The following is a 21,512-nucleotide window of genomic DNA, read 5'->3' on the forward strand; positions in this document are numbered from 1 at the left end:
ATGAGATTTTTAACAAATTTGGCAGCCCATTGCATTTGTTTTCTGTGCAAAACTCAATTTACATGTAGTGGCTCTTGTGCAGTATTCAGCTTTTACAACGCATATAAGAGTATTTAAACCAGAAACATACAGAATGAGGATGTGTACTCCAGCTCCTTATGGCAAAGTCCTGGATGGTGTGTATCTGCTATACACCCAGTGACCTTCGGCCAATACTGTAAAGTAAAGGAAACAAAGTAGCGGATTCTTCAATAGCAAATTACATTAATTTATAAGAATCCCTGGTTTATAGAAATGTGTAGAATTCTTGAAGCTGGTTTGTCACTAGCTCATGTTTTTTGTTTGTTTTTTTTTTGCTTTTGGTCAAGTGTTGTTTAGGATGAAAGTGATTTATTATTTTGGTTCTTTTCTCTCTTTTCTTCCAGGGACGGCATTTACACTCCTCCACAATGCTTGTCAGCCTCCACTTCTCTCCCTCCCGTCTTCAGGACAAGCGCTTCGTCTCCCTCTCCTCCCCTCAGCATCCTCCTCCTCCTCCTCCTCCTCCTCCAGTTCACTCATCCCATCATCCTCATCTTCAGTCCCGGCTGACCCTGCCTGTCCTCTCCTTGTCCTTCTCTCTGCTCCTCCTCTCCATACTCCTTCTGCCTGTCTGCGAGTCTCGCAGGGGTGGAGGTCCTGGGACAGGGCCTGGAGGTCCGCAAACAGGACAAGGTGGCCAGAGAGGAGGGAGCACTCAGAGGGGCGTCGTCATCCCCCCTCAATACTCCCCTGGCTCACAGCCTCTCCCTCCAATCAACCCCAAACTGATCAACTCTCTCAGTATTGCTGTCATCTTAGTGGGCAACTCTAGTGAAGTAGCCCTGGGGGCTGGACTTGAGAAAGAGGACTTCCTCCATATCCCTTACCCTCCCAAAGTTGAGGTGGTCACTATGAATGAGACTGACCCTAAAAGTATCATCAATCGGATCTGTGCACAAATGACCAGGAATTCACTGCAAGGTGTGGTGTTTGGTGACGACACAGACCAGGAGGCCATCGCTCAGATCCTGGACTTCATTTCCGCCCAGACACACATCCCCATCCTGGGCATCAGGGGAGGATCTTCCATGGTCATGGCTGCCAAGGTAGGATAACTCTAAAGCTACTTTTCTTGGTGGAAAAATAACAAAACCTTGAATTATGAACGCTGAATGAATAACCTGACCCCGCTGCATAAACACTGAAAACAATGTGAGCTGCAAAAAAGACTAAATAACTAGTTCTTGCAGTCATTGCAGAGTATATTTCAAAATACTGCAAACTATGCATAGACTATACAGACCGTAGTGGATGCCTGAATTCGATTTAGCAACAAACTTTAGGGTGAATGCAGAATTTTATTAACAGTAATGTGATGAACAGTTTGAATAAAGACCATAACAAATAATAGGCTTGAACAGTTTTCATAGAATTAGTGTATTTTCACTGTAATTCCAAAAAAAAAAAAATTGTGGATTTTGTCTTTTTTGAGATGCCCAAGTTGTTCACACACAGTGCTGCTTTTTATTCAAAGCCAGCCTCTCCCTGATGATTGATTTTGCAGCTAATTGACTTCCCCTGCAAACCTGACGTCATATTGAACCTCCTGACAGTGAGTCGACTAAACTCTAAAAGGACTCACAGCATGAAACAGAAGAATACATAGCAAGTCAAAAACCATCTCTGTGGGATCTGGGTATAAGAGGTTTGGCACGAACAAGTCAAATCTGAGATCCATAAAGAGAACAATGACACTGAAATGCACACTCAAATAATGCAGAGTTGATAGAGTTAGCAGTGTTTCAGTCCCTCTCAGAGAAATGGTAGAATCTGTAGGACAGTGAGGTTGTTTTTTATGCACCTTTTGATGTGGCCTCCAACAGCATTTAGAAAAACCACCAGAGAGGTATGTCAGAGATTTTCTGAAGTTGCCCTTCAAGATTCTGACTATATCATTTTTCAGTCTGTCTGTAAAATGATCACCTATGATTATTTTCAGATAAAATGATCCATCTATTATCTTAAAAAATACGATGGACATTGCTGAAAGCTTGACTTTTTCCAACTATGGGACAAGCTAATTAAATCTCAGTGCTCAAAAATATTAGTCAGACATATTCAGATGTACTATACCTGCTATAGAAGATGTTACTGTCCTTCACAAAACAATGGAAAACTACCTGCCCATACATTACTTAATGTACAGGATGACTAACTGCATAGCAGTGTCTTTCACCCTGTCAGGAGTTGGAAATATCCATGATTATGTTTTACAAATTGCAAAATCTTTTCTAATGTAAACAGTGGAGCAGTGGTCTTAATCACTATAGGCTTAACCACGGTACATGGAATACGGGATTTTTGAGAGAGCAGTAATTCAAGCTCAAACCCTGCACATGTCTGAGACTTCACTGTTACACCACAGTAGCTGGTTTGATTAGATTGTGGAGTGTCTTGCAGAATACATTTGTGCGTATTATTAGTGTATAATGTGAGGGGATATGTCTGTGTCATTATTTACTTGTATAATGGCCTAATTAGAAAAACTGGATGAGTTTGACACAGTGCTGTAATTATGGTGGGATAACAAGCAACTTTAGAGCAGCAAGACAGCTATAATCTGAAAATAGGATCTATAGGATTTACTTGTTGATGCACAGAGCCCTGTGAATCAGGGGTATTTCTAAGGCTAAATAATGAAGCAAGTAAATGAGAGCCACTGTTCAAAGAGAACCGTGTCAGTGTCCCAACAATAGGACTTGAATGGTCTTAAAGCTGTGTCAAGTTCTGAAGCCTACAGGGTGTTTTCTTCTTCTTCTTCTCCTTCTTCTCCGTCTTCGTCTCCTTCTTCTGTGGTACACTACTACAGATAGTTGCAGTAGTGAACAAAGGATGTGTCAGATGTAAGAAGAAAAAAAAAGAGTTGTTGTAAAGAAGGAGAATGCAAGACAGTAAACAAGTAAGGAAGAGGGGTGAAGGTTATGAAATAGCACAACTTGTGTGGGAGTGGAGGAGGAAGAGGATTTGGCTCAACATATAATTACCACATTTTGCAGCTGACAGAGAGACAGAGGGCACAAACTGAGAGTGACAAGAGGGAAAGCATAGACAACAGACATGTAAAAGTGCTGCTGAGGGAACAGAGCACATATGAGGAGCAGTGGAGCGCAGCTGCGTGAGGCATCATTTGATGGTTAGCACAGTTTTTGAGGAAATCTCAGTATTATTCCCTGTTCTCAGTGATTACCGTTCACTTGGCTCGCTTGCTTAAACCTTTATTCTTCCTCTTTATTTGTTCTCTGTCACTTACACATTAAAAAACACACACTGGCAGAACGAGGCATGAATGCGGTGGATACGGTTGGCATGGCAACCACTTGCTTATATATTTCTTTCTACGTACTGTATAAAAGCAGTTAGAGTGGGAGAGGGAAAAAATTGCTCTATCTGAGTAAGACAAACAGAGCTAATAGAGAAAAGGAACAGGATTATAATGACCTAGTTAGAGTAGAGGGCCATTTGAGTAGAAAGGAGGTGAAAGAGTCAGAAAGGAAAAATAAATAGACTGAGAGGGGAGAATGGGGAGATGAAATGTATTGCATTTTATTCTGCTGCTGTAGCAATTAATACATGAAGGTTGTGTTGCTTGTCAAATCGTAAATCACAAAACGTGTCAAAACATGACAGACCTCTATATCTGGACCCTTTTTGTATATCTGAGCATAGAAAGAAAAACATCAATGAAAAAAGAACAACAAATAAAAATAAAACACACCAAAACTCCTTTATGTTGTTCTGCAAGGCCAAAAAGCTGCACTATCATGCAACATTGAGGGTGGTGACACTAGGGCTGGTCCGAATGCCTTTTTCTCTGGCGCTGTGCCCGTCGTTGACAGTGAATATTCAGAGCTTAGCAGCGATATAAATTTGAATGCCCCATTAAGAGACTGATGCGTAAGTCAGACAGTCTTCACACTCTTATCTGAATGATTCACAGGCTTGTAATCATGACTTCAACTACCAAACACACATTTAAATTATACATAAGATAATACGTAACAACAATGTAACTTGGCAAAATGAGAATAATACTTTCACTACTTTACTAATGACATCTCAGACACGTTGATTTGATATCCAGACACACCGTAGGTCAGATTCACAGGTATTTACAGCTCAGCATGAACGGAATGTCTTTTGAATCCATCATCATGACTGTACAGCACGAGCAAACACTTCACACCAAATTCTTCAGGTTAAAGCAAACAAACAGAACACTTTTAGCGCTATACTCACAGTGATGCTGGGCTGGCGGGCTGAAGATAACACTCTAATCCTGTGTGTAACAAGATGCACTACTCAGATTAAATTAGCCTGATGAAATGAAGATTGTCTAGTGCAGTAGTTCTCAAACTTCTTATAGTGGAGTACCCCCTGAAATATCCTTTTTTTTTGCCAAGTACCCCCAACTCTCGCTTCAACATTTTTGATTGAAAATACATTTGGCAAAATTTGTTCCTGTGCCAAAGGTGTCTGTTTATATATTCAAAACTTTATAAACAAAGAACATATATTTAACTGTATTATATAAAACATAACTAATTTTTTAGAGTAAACTTTGTGTGCAAAATATGAACTGAAAAGTGCCGTCTTTCACTGATAAAAAAAATAAATTGATGATTAATTAATAAATGAACCTTTCATCAACAAAAAATAATTTGTTAGCTACTCAAATAAACTAATTTTTAATGACATAAAACTGAAATGTTCTTAAAATGTTACCAAAGCTTAAACAAGATGATTGACAATAAAACTATTATATGAATGTATTGATTGTGTTTTATATTTCAGCATTAATTCTCATTATTTATTTTGTATTTGGTACATGCTGACTTATTTAATGTATTTTTCCCCCAGAGTTTCAAGTACCCCCTGGGCTTCTTCCAAGTACTGCTGGGGGTACACATACCCAACTTTGGGAACCCCTGGTCTAGTGGATACTTTTACAGGAATCACCTTATTGTAACCAGTATTTCAATAGTCAGCCATTCAGGTCCAGCCCTACTTCTTATCATACTGACAGTGAAACATTAACAGCACAATGAGCATTGTACGTAGAAAAATATCACGCAAACTCAGGATGCGAATCAAACTGAAGTGGTTTAGTCTTAGTCTTGCAAGAAGGAGAAAAGAGTAGCAGTCATACAGCAATGATCAACGAATCCAAACTCAAAGCATTGCCTCCTTGGGTCTCAGCCTTAAACAAGCAAAACAAAACAAGGTCTGTCTGAAAGATAGTTCTGTGTTTCATCTCCAGAACTGAATCCCCTAGACTTGTGGCATATCTCAAGCAAGGGTACATTGAAGAGGAATTGCAAAACAAGTGCTAGTCAGGAAAAGACAAACGGTTGTTTTGTCTAAATGAACTAAATTAACATGTGGCCCAGGCCTTGGTAATTCTCTAAGATCACACATGGATGAACACTGTCTAAATAAAGTCAGAGGCTAACATGATTTTTTAAACAATTATATATACATTGACACTGCACCTCATTTTTAAGTTAAGTGGTTAATTTTTCTGCAACTTAATTCATTTACGTATTTGTTGTTTTTGGTTCGGTTTATTTCTTTATTTGTTAACACTCTAGCAGCAAAACTATTGGTTGAATTCATACCAAATTGGGTTTATAGATTGCCAGTGAGCCAGAATAAATCTGATTACATTTTGGGAAAAATAGGTCAAAGTTAAAATTTTTTATGAATTTAAAATTTTTTTTCCCCCTATTTACTTATAATGGGCAAAATTTCACATGTCTTTAGCAGCAAAACTATTGGTTGAATTCATACCAAATTGGGTTATAGTGAAATTTTGAATGTCTGTAAAAACATCAATTTTGTTTCAATTTACTTCAGACTTGGCACTTAAATAGAGACAGATGCTATATTGACATCAGCACATGTATACACATGATGACATCAGCTGGATCAATGCCAAAATAGGCTGCAATACGTGTGAGGGCCGGGGCTTGTTGTGCCTGGCACCACTTGTTTGATGTTGATTCTTTATTGTAAAGCATTTACAATTGAATTTCTAAAAAGTTTTATTCTGCGAATATGGTGATCAACTGTGATGGCTCTGTGAACAGTGCTGTTGGTTCATTTCCTTGTGTTAACTGATGTGAGTTAAAGTCAATCTTCCATACAGTGTTGGTATCTTTGAAATGAAAATTAATACTGAAAACAGAAGCGTAAAAGTGCCACTGAGTGCTGCAGAAACTGGAAGTGTCACAGAGCGATATGAGTGAGATGAAGCCTGTAGTGACACGAGAGAGGATTGTATGAACTTCCCTGCATGTGCGTACACTGATGTGCACATATGCTTGTGTGCATACAGTGAGAGGGAGTTGGTGATTTTCCCCCATCAATAACTCAATTCCCTTCAGGTTTAGTGAGTCCATTTCTTATCGGTTCACAATTATGTCTAATCTATTGTGCTTTGAAGTCCATTACTTCAGGCTTTTATGTAGGGCAAACCACTTGGTTTCTCTATATCTGGTCACTTAGCAATTAGATTTGCCTTTATAACAACACTGAACACATGTGTCCTTTTTATGACGTTTAATCTTTAAATGACATTATTCCACATGCTTCACGCTGCTCCATTCTTTGGTTCAACATACTATCCTGGTACCTCTCAGCTCTTGTGGCTTTATTTTCCTTTCCAGTACACCATTATAATGAATCAGTGAGCCAGTGACAGATGCAGGTAGGCCCATTATGCACCAAACAATTTGCACACTTCCATTTAGCCATTAAGTCTTCCCGTGCCATGTGTTGGTATTGGCATAATAGGACGACGGAGTTGGCCTAGGCCCACACTCAACTCCAGCTCTGGAGACTAATGAGGTCTTCCAGATCTATTGTCGGGACTTAAGCTGCGTGTGTGTTTGCTTTTGTGCACGTGTGCATGTGTGGTGACACGTAAAGCATGCTGGGTTTCAATGATAATAGCCCTTTCCCCCTGTGTTTGGGGAGATTACAGCAGTTGTTTTCACTGCAAACAAGGCACCTAGAGGCGCAGAGCATGTTGATACCATTTCTCATAAACGGTCCATTCTCCTTAAAGTAGATTTTTTGTTGTTGTTGTTCTTTTCCATTCCACACAGCTTAGGAGTTTTTTTTGTAACCATGCAGCACAGAACAGTTCATTTAACAGAAATCTATGTTGGGGTGAAAAATTATTGGTCAGATGGTCAATAGTAAAAGTCATGGATGAATGGACTCCATTGCTGTGGCTCACTATTATTGAGAACAAACTGCTATAGCTCCCCTTTAGGAAAAACTCCTTTTGCTCTACAGACAAAGCGCTCTGTCAGTGAAAACTGATTCACGACTCCTTGATTGATTACTACAATTATACACCCTCTCTGTCTTAAAATAGGCATCCTTTGTACAGTAATGTGTGAGGACTTTTAATATAACAGACACGAGCAGCAAAGTGAATTATCCTGCAGATCGGTTTGGTCACTTTGAAGTTCAATATTTGACATTAGCCAGACCAAGTGGTAGTAATACATGCTTACTATTCTGCTGCAGATGACATGATTGTCTGAGCCGAGGGTACACTCTGTTTTCTCATCCTATTGTACTCACTCCCAGTTTGTGGCTTCATAAGTCCCCTCCTTTCATCCAGCATGCACTATGTATTCCATTATGCTTGGTGGTTGTACATGAGGGGACAATGGACAGCCTCTGTAATGCCCTGTTTTGCACTTAGGACAAATCTCAAAAGACAAGATAATAAAGGGATAAACTACAGTAATAAACTACATATTCACACAGGATTAGTTTTGAAGGAAATATGTGAAACATACTCATTAAGACAGGACATAGACAATTTGCACAGGACATCTCTCTAATCAGTCAAATGAGTGTTTGTGTGTTGTTGCCTACAACAAAAAAGCGCCATATGTCAAATGCAACTTTCCATCCATTCATGCTGATACACACGAATAGCTACAACTAAACTTGGCTATGAGAGTAAAGCTCGTGTAAAGTTGGATCTGCTGTCAGTTTGGGCTGAATGCCATATTTTGATTTAATTTGAACCACTGATCCTTCCTTAATTGAAGTCATGCAGTGTTTTTGTCAGACTCACAGCTTTTACTTCTGACAAAGCTACTTCATTTTGATTATTTTTATTGGACATGTCAGTAAGATGAATTATTTCTTTATAGGCATGCAGAATGAATTCAAATCTTAACAGACCAGATTTGGATGGGACTAAAACAACAGACATACTTCGGTAATGATTACTTTACACAACTTCTCCCTGTAAAACTAATCCCAGCCCATCAGAGCTTCACACTCACTGTCTCACTCTGTCTCAGTGAGATACTGTTGCAGTCTGTACTTGATTGATGTTCCTATTTCCCTGCTCTGCCATACATTTAACCCAGTAAATGTCCAAAGGATTTTGGTCTGATGGGGAAAATATATGCTCAAAAGCAGAATTCCTTCCTTAGAATGTCATACTTGTGGTTGTTTGCAGCTAAATGTAGGTACAAGGACTCTCTCTCTCTCTCTCTCTCTCTCTCTCTCTCTCTCTCTCTCACTCTCTCTCTCTCTCTCTCTCTCTCACTCTCTCTCTCTCTCTCTCTCTCTCTCTCTCTCTCTCTCTCTCTCTAAGCTAAAATCATCAGCGCTCACTTTAAGCTGCAGTGTCACAAAACCACAAAGCCTGAAGCAGCTTCTCTGACAGTGGAAAGAAACTGTGACGACATCCATGGTTGTTTTTGTGGGGATACATATCTTCAGGTTCAAAGCTGTTACAGTATGTTTAGTGATTCACTTTTAAATGGCCAGACCATTTCACATCCCATTATGTGTTCTGATTTTTGCCAGATTGTCATGAAGAAAAGGGAGCAAGTTACTGTAGGGGACGATTATTCAGCAGGTTGAAGTTGCAAGAAAGGCGAAGAGATGTGGCAAAAAACATGATCACAATATTGTTTCAAGATTTTTTCCCACTGTATCAATGTGGTGAGCTGAAGTCCCACTCTATCCAGTTTAACCCCATGAGACCTTATTTTGGAAAAAAAAAAAAAAAGAAACTATTATAATCAGTGGCAAGAGACGAGTAATTTTTTTTATCCTCTTTGAATTATGCAATAATTTACACATATGATATTCATCTGTTTAAAAGGTAATTTTACAGGTCAAGAAGTCACATTTTGTGATAAAACTCCTGAACTATCAGACTGTGAAAATGCATAAGTAGAAACACTACACACCCAAAAGTTGTCCTAACTGTCTTTCTCCGTGACCAATTCAGAGTTGTTTAAGATGTCATTACAGCTTTATTGTGACCACATTAGAGTGATATTCGCACTTTTTGTATTTTTTCACATTCACTCTTAAAGATTAAAGGTGTGGGAGACTTTCGGTACCAATTTTTCATCAAATCTGTAAAACCTGAGTCATACCCAAAGTATCATGAATCCATAAAAGGGACTACTATTAGCTGTTTCTTTACTTTCTTTGCCACAAACTGTGACTTTTTTGGCTTGTAAAATTAACATTTAAATAGACAATTATGTGTGAATGGTGACAAACAGGATGGAGAAAATGTTTATCTTTGGTCACTGACTACTGTTCATATTTTTTCTGAAATTAGCTCTCATGTGGCACACCAAGGGGCCACATTGGAACAGTATCCCAGTAATGCCTGAAGCCAAAACAAAAAGGATTCATTAGTTAATGTTTATTACCATGAGACACAAATTTATATCGTAAATGTAACAGAAATTGTAGATCTCTATATATTTAAGCAGAGGAAGATTAGAGAAATGCAAAATTTTTTAGTTTAAACATTTGAGCATTGATTCCTGAATTTACAACACCATGAAGCCAGTCTACTTAAAAAGTGATATAGATGTGAAGGAGTTTATGAGGTTTACCAAAATGCATCATGAAGTTCCCATTTTTGTTTTGTAGAGACTCTCAACATAGTTTGTTTTTTTACACAACCATTTTGGTACTAATACTTGCCTTCCAGTGAGCTAACAGAGATCCATACACATTGAGTAAAAATGTCCGAAAGCTTATCATTGACATAAATTGTAGCACTGTCCCATTTTTAGATTGTTTTATTTCCCAGTTTGTGGCGCTAAATGTTTGTCATGTCAGTGCTGTATCCTGGCAGTAGTTCACTCTCAGATTGTTTTCAGAGTTCTCCCCAGATGAGACAGATTTTCTCGTCATACTGTACCACACACTCAAACACACTGCAATTGAGGTTGAGGTCAAAGAAGGTGTGAAGCCGGTATCCCACTCTCTCTTCCATCACATCCTATTTTTCAGGCTTTTCCCACCTCTGCCCCCACTTTTCCTCTTTTAGTGCACTGATCTCTCGACTGACACCCTAAACTGTTTATGAATGGGGCGCCAACCTTGATATCTTATGAATTCAATCTAAACTCACACAAGGAGCTTTTTCTGCGCTCTCATTTTTCCCTTTATAAATTTCAAAATTTTAATTGTGCCCTTCTAAAGGGCCGCAGATCCTTTCCTCTCACTTTCTCTTTTCCTCCCTCCTTGTCTTTCACTCCATATAATGAGGTCGTTTTATCAGTGGCTGTGCTGTGCATGGAAGGGGTGAGTAATTTGGAGATCACAGGAGACTTCTCTGCATTGCACTTGGTTACAACAGGTTGTCAGAAGGCTTTGGGAGCCTCTCTTGGTTTCTCTCTGCCAGCAGTAACTATCTGGCCTTTTAACATGCCAGCATATGAGCCCTAATTACCAGCTAATCCTATTAAGTTTGGTAAAGATGGCATATGATTCAAGTGCAACAAGATTAGCTTTTCTGTGCTACCAAAACACAGTATGTTATTTATTTTGGAAGGTTTTCTGCATTGTGTTTTTAAAATTACACTTGGCTCCAAAATCCTGCACATAAGTAAGACAAATAACACAAAACTGCAAAATACTTACAGGCACATCTTTAGCATCACAACTACTCGTACCAGTGATGATCTGAATTTGCAGCTGTTACAACATTTGTTAAATAGAAGGTCCGGATAGCTTTGCACCAGATCATTCTTCAGAAAAAAATGATTCATCATCATCTGGAGCACTCACATAAAGTGTGTGTACTCCAATATGTGTGTTTCAGTTTCTTATTTTACCTTGGGTTGTTTATGTGCAGTGTTCAGGTGAAAAGCACAATAAAAGCTGGCTGCTGTTTTTCAATGAATATGATATTCATTTTACATGAGATTCTCCCCTTTCTGATTGCCCACTTGTTTGGTGATGCTACTCCACATGTCGTCCTTCAGTTTATTGTCTTAATAATTTTGTGTCCTTGTCATATAAAACAGGATGGCTGAAAACAGGGGTGATCAGCAGGCCAAATGTGTGCACAATAATGTCTCCACAGTGGGATTCACTGGAGGACATTTTGTTGATTGGAAGGTCAGAAAATTTGACCTAATTCAGTGGAAACATAGCTTTTTGTGTTTTGACATTTTTCATGCTATATAACAGTAAGCTCAAAAAATATAAATGCAGATTAATCACACAAAAAGCCTTTCAATTGAGATTTTTGGTGAATACAGATACTTTTCTTCAGCAGCAAATTATTGTGAAAACCTTCTAACACTGTTTTAACTGCACAACAGAGTAAGATTTTAATTTTTAGTACAGAGGAACTTGAAGTAAAAATTAATCAAACCAACCATTTTAGTTTGACCACATATAAGCATTTTCAAAGGCACAAAGGACATTTGCCCATAAAAGAAGGTACTAGACTCCATCACACAACTGACAGAATTAAATGTCGTTACAGTAAGTAGTATTTCCTGTAAATTACAAAAGTAAATGTGCTGAGTTAAAATAGAGTCTGTATTTGTCTTGCTAAATCTGTTTGTTCTGTATGTGACCACAATCTTTCCTTTACCTGAAGAGTATATTCCCTCCTTTAAGTGTAGTTTATGCACTATGCTTGCTACCCTTCATGTGGCGTGCTGTGGATATTTAATATTTACAATATTTAAAAATATTGGCACTGAACTTAAACCAGGGGTTTCCACAGTGGTCCAGTATTGATATTCTTGCCTGGTGAGAGGGTTGAATCCCTCTTATGGCTTTTGGAGGGCATAGCCATACAATGTATTTTGTTGTTTAGTAGATTTGTTGTGATCGCTGACTGACAAAGAACTTGCTCCCGTGACCTTTGAAAAAGACGCATTGATCACATTGAGTGATGGACTGCTGCTTTCGGTTTTATTCTGTTTATGTGCCAATCACAGCTGCCATCTGAGCTGTTTAAAAAGAAGAACATCAGGATGTTGCCAGTGGGACTGAACATATTAAGGCTGACAGATGTCTCGGTTATGGCATCAAATCATGCAGCATTCCCTCACTAAAGCCTAGGTGCATCATTTTAAAACAGTAGTAAAGAAATCTTGTATTGTTGCCAAGTGTGCATACATCGATTACACAACACTCACCACTTTTAGTAACAGTACTATCTACTTCTCTTTTCCTTTACAGTATTCCTGCGCATTTCATTTGTCACAGCTCTCCAAGCCCCATCCTCAAGGCAGTCCTCGTCCCAATTGCCTGAAAAAGTTTCAGTTGACCCGCCCACAATTTTTAGCTTTCTGGGCCATTAGGGGTTCGAAGTTAAAACAAACTCTCACTGTGTTGAAGGGATTTTTTCTGCACATATTAGAGGGAGCTCTGGTGCCATTGTTCATGAATTTGAGCTTTATCATGTAGTGCTTTTTATGTTCAGGGAATACACAGAGAAAAAAAAACAGTCAGTGAAAGATAAAAGATTTCAAGATAAGAGCCAGTAGAGAAAAAAAATGTCACATAATGTGGTGGTTTTCATGGTTTTGCATCAGGCTGAAGAAGGGCTCTTAAATACAGAGAGAGTTGGCTGACTTGTGGGTATTTAATCCCAAACAGGCAGAAAGGTTGAGTTTGTTCTAATTGCATGGAGCAGAGGAGGGCAGTCATTTACATTCATCAGTGAGCCTCCATTTGTTGGGACTGAGATAAGGGAAGAGAGAGAGAGAAGCAAAGCTCGGCAAAGAAACATTTTGGTGCAGGAAGGAAAGTTTGTTCTTACATTAACATTTCCCATGCAGCTCTTCAGAGTCCAGAGGTCCAGATATGATGAAATGCTGAAAAATGTGTTTTTTTCTTCGTCACTGCAGTATGAACATGCATGCAAAACACACTGTAAACGACACGATGACTTAGTAAAATCATTTTTACATTCATCCACACCCATCATCCAAACATTTACCTATGAAACAGAGTCCAAGGTACATTTTCCATGCATTCACAACATATGGCCACTCATATGATAAGATAAACCCCCTGCTACCCTCGGACTATTTGGTATCAATTTTGTGGCAAATATGTGGTAAGTTGACATGATAGCTGCAAACAGGAGAAAGGAATTTGGTAGGCTGACAATGATCTTTTGGTGAGACAGAACATAACATCTGTCAGAATGATTTGGAGTTGAGGAGAGAAATTGCTGCAAACATAAGTCGAAAGATGCAGCTACTGAGCCTGCATCTACAGCATCTGAGCTAACTACCGACCCAGATAGGGCATAGGCTGTTCAGTTTTGGGCCCTGTGTTTAAAGCACAAACCAGCAAATATGCACACTTCAACATTACTGTCTATGAACAATCTTTGTGAACAATATTATTTTCCTGCTCATCTGGAGTCTCTGCTGGTTGCAGTGTATGCATTACAGTATGCAAGAGTACCCTAATTATGATCAGATTTTGAGAATAATGGAGTGCTTTGTGAACTTCCATCGAGGTATGAAACACAGTGGTTAAAATGACAAGATATCAGGACACACAACAACCTTGAGAGATGGTTATGTATAATTATATGCCCTGTAAATCTTGTATTCTGAATGTGATCAAAACCAAGCCTTCACTGGCAAGAAATAGTCCAGTGTACAACCAAACCAACAACCCCATTGTTTTTGTACTGACTAAACACATGAAATATCACAGGTTAGTTCCATTCCATTCCATTCATTTATTTGTTTTGAGCAGAAGAAAAAAAAAACATTTTTGTGTACAAAGAACTAATATCAGAGCAAATACATTAATAAACAGAGGTGATCAAGACAATATAGCAATTGCCATGCACACTAGTAGCCTAAAAACAAAATAAATTCAATAGGTATTGCTCAAAAAGGAGTGGGAAGAAGAAAATTTAAATTAAATCCCACTCCCCAGTTAGTAGATGGATAGATAGTTCACAGGTAGATTTTGTTGCCTTTGGATGTAGTTATAGCAGGTTCATTATTTAGTGTTTAGCACTTGGGCAGGTTTAAATTGTAGCATTAAGAATTAATTTTATTTATTCATTGCAACACACCTGTTCATTATAAAAAGTACATTGTTCATAAAAAAGCAGGCAGTTGCAAGGACTTAAACCCATTGCATTCAGTATTTGGTCCAATGCAATATTTTCTTTAGTAACACTTTAATTTTCAGTGTGTGGCTGAAGGACACGTCAACACATGGACAAGAGGATTTGAAGAACTACAGTTCATGGTCATTCCACTCACATAAATACATACTAAATCATGCTCTTTTTACAGAAACATTTACAAAAAACATAATTGACAGATGTTAACATGGGTCATGCATTGGTCTCAATGTCTTCACAAGCCTGTGCACTGTGCTGCATGTTTTCTCCGGTGTGTGATTGTATGTTTCAGTCTGTTTGTGTCACTGATGGAGGATAGGATGTAATATCTGTCTATGACAGCTGCTGAGCTTCTCCAGTAGTGAAGGCTGACACGTCAGGTTCACTGGTCTTTATCTACGGTGAGAAGTGACGCCCAGTGAGTGGCACTCATTCACTCACGCTCCTCTCTAATAAGCCTTGGCTTGATTTTCTACTCTTGTGCTACGCAGTGCCCAGGCCTCCTGCTGAGTCTACAACAACATGAGCCGTACACTTGAAGCCATGCAATGAATAAGCCCTTTGAGGCGGAATATATACAGGGTGTGCAGTAGTTTCAGGAAACTTCTGTCATTTGTCTGGACACCGTTGTTACACATTTGCCAGCCACAGAGCCATCAGCTGTCACTCTGCAGTGAACCGAGTCTCCAAACTGTCGCTGAGACAGCTAAACAATGACAATGATGGAATTATAAAATGAATCTACCACATTATACCTCATGTACTAAATATCTGTGGCTCTCAACCCCCAGGGCTACATTCTATATTTAGTACAAGGGATTTGAAATGCAAGTGCACAGAAAGCCTGAAAAAAAAAACGAAAAAAAAAAAAAAACGTCAGCTACTGTGGATGTATGCTAACACTAGTAAGCAGTGTTTGGTGGGCCTGAAACTTACAGCTACAGTTGTGGAAAAAAATACCACTCCTTGTTTTCCTTAATTTCTTGGTCATTTTAATGCCTGATACAACTAAAGGTACATTTGTTTGGACAAGCAACAAAAATAGTTCATAAGAGTTTATTTTTTAGAGCTGATATCTAACCATTTTCCATGGTTTTCTTGATAATAACCAAAATCACTTAAGTTCTTACATCAATAGCTACGGCATTGTACTGACAAAAACAGTGCTTTTAGGCATTCCATATTTTCTTTTTTTGTCTGTTTTAGTCACGTGATACACACAGGAGTTAGTACTTGATTGCATAACCATTGTTATTGATGACTTTTGATAGTCTAATATTTTTTTTTTTACTGTATGTGTAGAGATATCTTAATGTACACATACATTATAATGTGGACGTTGTAATGGAATCATAGGGCCAAAATCATGAGGCAAGTGAATAATCATTCCTCTACTACACAGCAGACAAATTTATATTTAGTTCTTGCAATATTTACATGCTGAGGTGAGTCACACAGAAACTCATGTTGAAAAGATGCAGCTGCTTATATTATAGTCAGTTGAAGTCTTGTGAGGGGATTGTACTCTGAATAAAATGGAATTCACGTTTACCTCAGGGCTTGTATTAACTGATAGTACAAGGTAAACACAGGCCATAATCACGAGATTAGTGAAGATTTAAACCTCTAGTTATTCAAACTGATGGTGACCAACAGCCCAAAATCCTATTTTTATGATCAGAGCCGGCCCAATGAAGGTGCTAAGAATGTTAAATTGTGACATCTGGAGTCGGCATCAGCCCTTTCTATGAGTCTAGTTATCAAGAGAGGTTTAGTGGTTGTAAGAGGTTGATGATAGCAGTGTGAAGGTGAAGAGGTGATGTGACGCTGCAGCTGTTACCCCCTGTGGAGTGTTATCACACACTGGTCTGTTTATTCAACACATACTAGTGGGGAGTGTCAGACTCAACTGTTAAGCTTTATATGTGCTGCCTGCCTCTCCATTTCTTTATTTTTTTCTGTCTTTATGCAGATTCCTCACTGTCTTCCTGTTCTTTTTTCCTCTCTATCTTTACACTACATCTTCCCCTCTCTCTGTTCTCTTTCATCTCTCTCTCCTATTCTGCATCAAAGTAAGCCAGTGCTCCCCAAGTACAGCCTCAAAGCTCAAATTCTCACCCTTCAAAGCTACTACCTTTGTATAATTACAAGAAATGACAAATCATTTGACAGATCTGGGATTTTTGACACACTGAGGGAAAAATACAAGTGCTTACAGAAAATAATAGTAATGTGATTCATTCTCCTCCAGTGAGTTAATGAGTATGAAGTTAACCATTACTCACCTGTTCTTGAAGGAGCCCAGAAAGGTTGGCACACCTTCATGTCACATATATTTCCAGTAGATAGTAAGCAGAGCACTGCAGGTGATTGGCAAGCTCAAAAGGAGGATATATTTGCTGCATATTTGTATAGCACAGATGATGAGAAGCATCAGTGAGATTACAAAGCTAAATGTGTTGGCCACTGATACAGACGTATTGTCATACAAAGCTGTCGTACAACGCCTCTAATAGTGTGCACTTCTCTGATGTCACCTGATTTCCAGCTTTTCAGAGGAAGTGGAATTGAACAGTTTGAATACAAAGGCTACCTATCCCACATTGCAATTTGCTCTGAATCCCTGAATAGCCTGTAGCACCAAAGAAAGAATCTCCAACTTTTGAAAAAATGAATCAAAATGAAATGAAATTATCCTTGTATCTGTCCCACTGACTTTATTTTCAGTCTGTGTTGTGAGCTGTGGTCTGATTCACCAAAAGTAGCAATGAAATATGGTAATTTAGCCATAGCAACTAGGTCTTATTGTGAGTATTTGAGCAAACTGCAGTTGTTTTGCATAATAGTAATAATCATCTCCATTGACATGTAGCAGATGTTAGTATTTCCACTGTGTGAGATTTGTTTGTTCCTCTTTTAATGACATCATCTCATTTGGCCGCCTTCAGCTTGACATTCTTAACTTCTGTCAGTTCCTGTCATTATCAGGCTTTTATTTATTTATATAAAATAAGTCTAAACAGCTGAAAGAAACATGCTTCATTTATATGCTTCAGCATTTCAGCGACAGTAAATGGCTATTTTTTCTTGTTAGGTGTATTGCATATGCCATCCTTATACTATACTTTTGGAATAAAATGAACAGAAAAAACCCAAAAGATAAATTGTAGTTGTAATTGTCATTTTTTACAACAATTTATCATCATCTAAAATTTCAGTATCTCAACAGCCCTAATAACAACTACTGTAACTATACTAATTTCATGCACCTTAGGTCACTTTTATGCCAAGTTTTCCTGTATCATTTTATAGCCATAGCCAGAATCTCTTCTCATCTCACAAGAAACATTAATTTTGTTTCACAAGAAAAGTTCCTCTGAGAATAAAGTGTCATGCCTTCATCATTAGAGAAGACGACATAACTTGTAAAGGATGTCATAAAAAATGGGAACCGTTTCTTGGTGGCAGAAAAATTTAATTCATTAATTTTATTTAATTAACTTGTTAATGACAGTTAAAATTAAACTCTTGTCTTTGCCGTGTTTGTCAAACCCAAATAGTATCTTTGGAGCATGTATGATATTTGAACCAGTGCTTTTTTGTCATGGTGCCATAGGGGAGGGCGGGGTGGCATGATGTTCAGGGACGCTTTGTTCTGATGGAGCAGTGACTCTGTCTCTTGTTACGATGAGACCTCATTATGTTGAATCATCAGCCATCTACCACTGCAGAGATGGGGCACATGCAATTCATTACAGGCATGACCACCCCCTCTGCCTCAGTATATACAGAAAACGTGGCGTTATATACAGTCCACTTCTGTCAGGCCGTGTTAGCTTGTATTTGTTATATATAGTATGTGTGTGTTCATGTAGATGAGTGGGTGGTCCCAGCCTGCAGACTGTCACGGTCAATGTGAAAATATATGGAGAATTTGGCGCCTGCAGCTTCATCTGAAAGAAGTAATTTGAAAACTGCAATCACAACAAAACTCAACACTAAGCTACAAGTAAAACTAATAATATTAGTAAGACAATTTGTCACTTCTTTTCCCTAAGGGCCAAACCTATAATTGTGCTACTAACATAAGTGGCCTGTAATTGAGCTATTGTAATTGACCTTAGGTGTGTGAGTGATTAAAAGTGTGCACAGGAATGCACTTGTGTGTCTTCTCTCATGCATGGAAGTGCAAATACAGTTGCAGCATAAAAACGGCTATTTCTATATTTGTGTGCATACAGCGCAGTATTTTTTGTCACACTAATGGCATCTTTAGCAAGACGGTTTCTATGGAAACGGAGTTGCCACGGAAACACTGCATGTCTCTTTGAATTAGAAATGTCTTTCTCTATCCCTCACTCCTCCCTCCTCAGCATGCCTCCTTCACTTTTTGCTTCCTAGTCCTCTTCTTCCTGACTTCCCTGTTTTTGACAGGCCAACTGCTGTCAGTCACAAAGTCTAGCGCTGTTGAAGGCGACTCGCAGCACAAATGGAGTAAATAGTGGAACGAGGGGGTTGGCATCTGCGCTCTTCAAGGAGAAAAAAGAAAGGAGGGAGGGCACCCGTTTGGAGGGTGACTTGACTTTTAATCAAAAGCTACATATTGGAATAGGAAGGAAGTTTTGAATGACATTCAAATGATAATAACGATGAGGAGGATACAGGGAATAGAAGAGCGGGAACATTGAAAGAGAAAAGAGAGGGCTACAAAGACAGAGGGTGAGAGATAGCTGATGAAAGGGAAAGGGAGAAGTGATTGATTTTTGCTCTCTCTGGTGCCTCTGGTATCTGTATAACCATGCTGCCACACTTATCCAGCCTATCTGATTTAACTGTGTGCACCACAGAGAAAGAGGGAGAGATACATGCATACAAAATAGAGAATTTCAGGAAAAGAGTAAAAAAAAAAATATGTGCAACTGATTGAGATGAGCGCAAATTAGGTTTTAGTGTCCAATTGAAGGAAGTCACTTTAGATCCAGGTGCTGATGAATGTCTTAAAGTGCAGGAAATCAGGGCTATTCTTAATCTAAGTGAGCGGGAGAAGAGACACAGAAAGGGAAACGGAGTTAAGATGTGTTGAAGAAAAGCGTCATGACAAGGTTTTGAACTGAATGTCTCTCATTGCACGCTGCACTTGACTCTAGCCTGCACTCTCACCTTTTGCGCTTGTTAGAGAGGAAAGCAAAATTGAAAAAGCACGGTTGTATGAAAGTGGGGGAAATAGAGAGATGAGGGAAGCAGAAACAAAGGGGAGGAGAGAGGGCAAACATGTGTTTTGACACACTGAAGAGCTCACATATAGCTCTTATGCCTGTAGATTAGCCCAGGAATATGTATGATGTAATCCAAGAGCAATAGGGGAAAAACTGAATGGGATAGAATCTGTTCAGAGAGATTTTTTATGACATTTAAAGATATGTTTGAGAAAAACAAACAAGCTGAGAACGGCAAAACTGCACCAGCCTTTTTCACAACATTTAGACTTGGGTGAAACTATAATATGAACTGCACACACAAGGGTGCACAATTATCTGAGCTCTGGAAGTAGCAGGAATTCATTGATATGTGATATTAATGACACTGGTGATTTTTCTGTTTCAAAATATCTGCTCTGAAATGGGTAAAATCTGTCATTTAGGATAGTAAAACGTATTCCACTACAGATTATTGAATAGATTACTTTAACATTATCATTGCATGTAACAGTGTGAATAGGTCTACCTAAAGCAGTGGTTCTCAACCTTTTTTGTCTCGTGACCCCATTTTAACATCACAAATTTGTTGCGACCCCAGACATTCAAAACAGAGACATTTTTTTTGCTAAAATTAATTTCTTTTTGATCATGCAATAGTTTGATATACTATATTGCTAATAAACATTAATTTTAGATGACATTTAGGCTATATAATGTATATTGTTATGGACAGAGGCAGAAAAGCCAGGTGTAGATTACTGCACAAAGTGAGAATTTTATTTTCCTTGGTCACAATATGTACAGTCAGTTCAGCTTGGATTTACAAGGCTGACAATTAATACTGAAAAAACAATAACTCAAACTATGAATTATGAAAGAGCTGCAGCATCTTAAACCGACCACAATGAACATTTGAAAGATAAACAGTACCACAGTGCTTCTGTTTCACCGTCACAGTTTGTCATGTCTTTATGTATTATGATTGTCTCTCTCAACTCACAATATATGTTTTTATTAGTACGTTTTTTTTGTTGTTTCTTTTTTTTAACAATTACTAGAAATTTCAGGAAACCTCATTTGAATTCCAGGCGACCCTATGTGGGGTCCCAACCCCAAGGTTGAAAAACACTGACCTAAAGTCAGCTGATCCCAAGTGTCACTCTGAATTTTAAACAGGTTCTATGCAGTATTAATATTCCAAACTCTCAACATCAGGGGGAAGTCATATACCAGAAACACACTTCTGAATACCGAAACCACCAGCACATCAACACTATGTATCCACAGACTGTATCAGTCACCGAATAAAGCATAGGCTAAAACTTGTTAACGTGCATCTGCATTATGGTATCATCAAGTTTCCTCTTAAAAAACACATACCTCACATTATTTTGACAGTCAAAATAACACTGAATCCTATAATCTTCATGTGCTGCACCAGCTGATAGTTTACATTACAGCTCTGTTTGCCTTAACCAAAGTAAAACTGCAAATCACCTCCATTTTCTGTACGCTTTGTGTTGTCAATAGCTGCACTAAAGTTCTGTTTGGAATCATCCAAACAAGGTCAGAACTGTCACCATTTAGTGTGAACTGAATCAGCAAGCTTAGCAAAGATAATAACATCACATAAAAACATTTTATACCTTTATAAGCCTTGTCATCTAACTCATCTGTGTAGAAGAAATGCTGTGATTCCAGCATCAAACTTGTTTTCATTTAGAGTTGTGTCCAGTGGTGAAAACAACAGCGCTTTTAGGTTCTATCACTAGTCGCTTTTCCATTGGACATATGCACAAATCTTTACCGATATTTAC

At 38.5% G+C, this 21,512-nt stretch overlaps 1 protein-coding gene across 1 annotated transcript in view; it reads left to right on the top strand.

The window, feature by feature from the left end:
* grin2bb (glutamate receptor, ionotropic, N-methyl D-aspartate 2B, genome duplicate b) overlaps positions 1–21,512 on the top strand; it is a 102,244-nt gene that overhangs the window by 21,584 nt on the left and 59,148 nt on the right. Inside the window, 1 exon segment of the mRNA XM_030147306.1 lies at positions 426–1,127. Within this exon segment, the coding sequence (XP_030003166.1) occupies positions 426–1,127 (702 nt within the window).

This window comes from Sphaeramia orbicularis, chromosome 1 (genome assembly GCF_902148855.1).
Source record: "Sphaeramia orbicularis chromosome 1, fSphaOr1.1, whole genome shotgun sequence".
Classification (NCBI taxonomy): Eukaryota; Metazoa; Chordata; class Actinopteri; order Kurtiformes; family Apogonidae; genus Sphaeramia; species Sphaeramia orbicularis.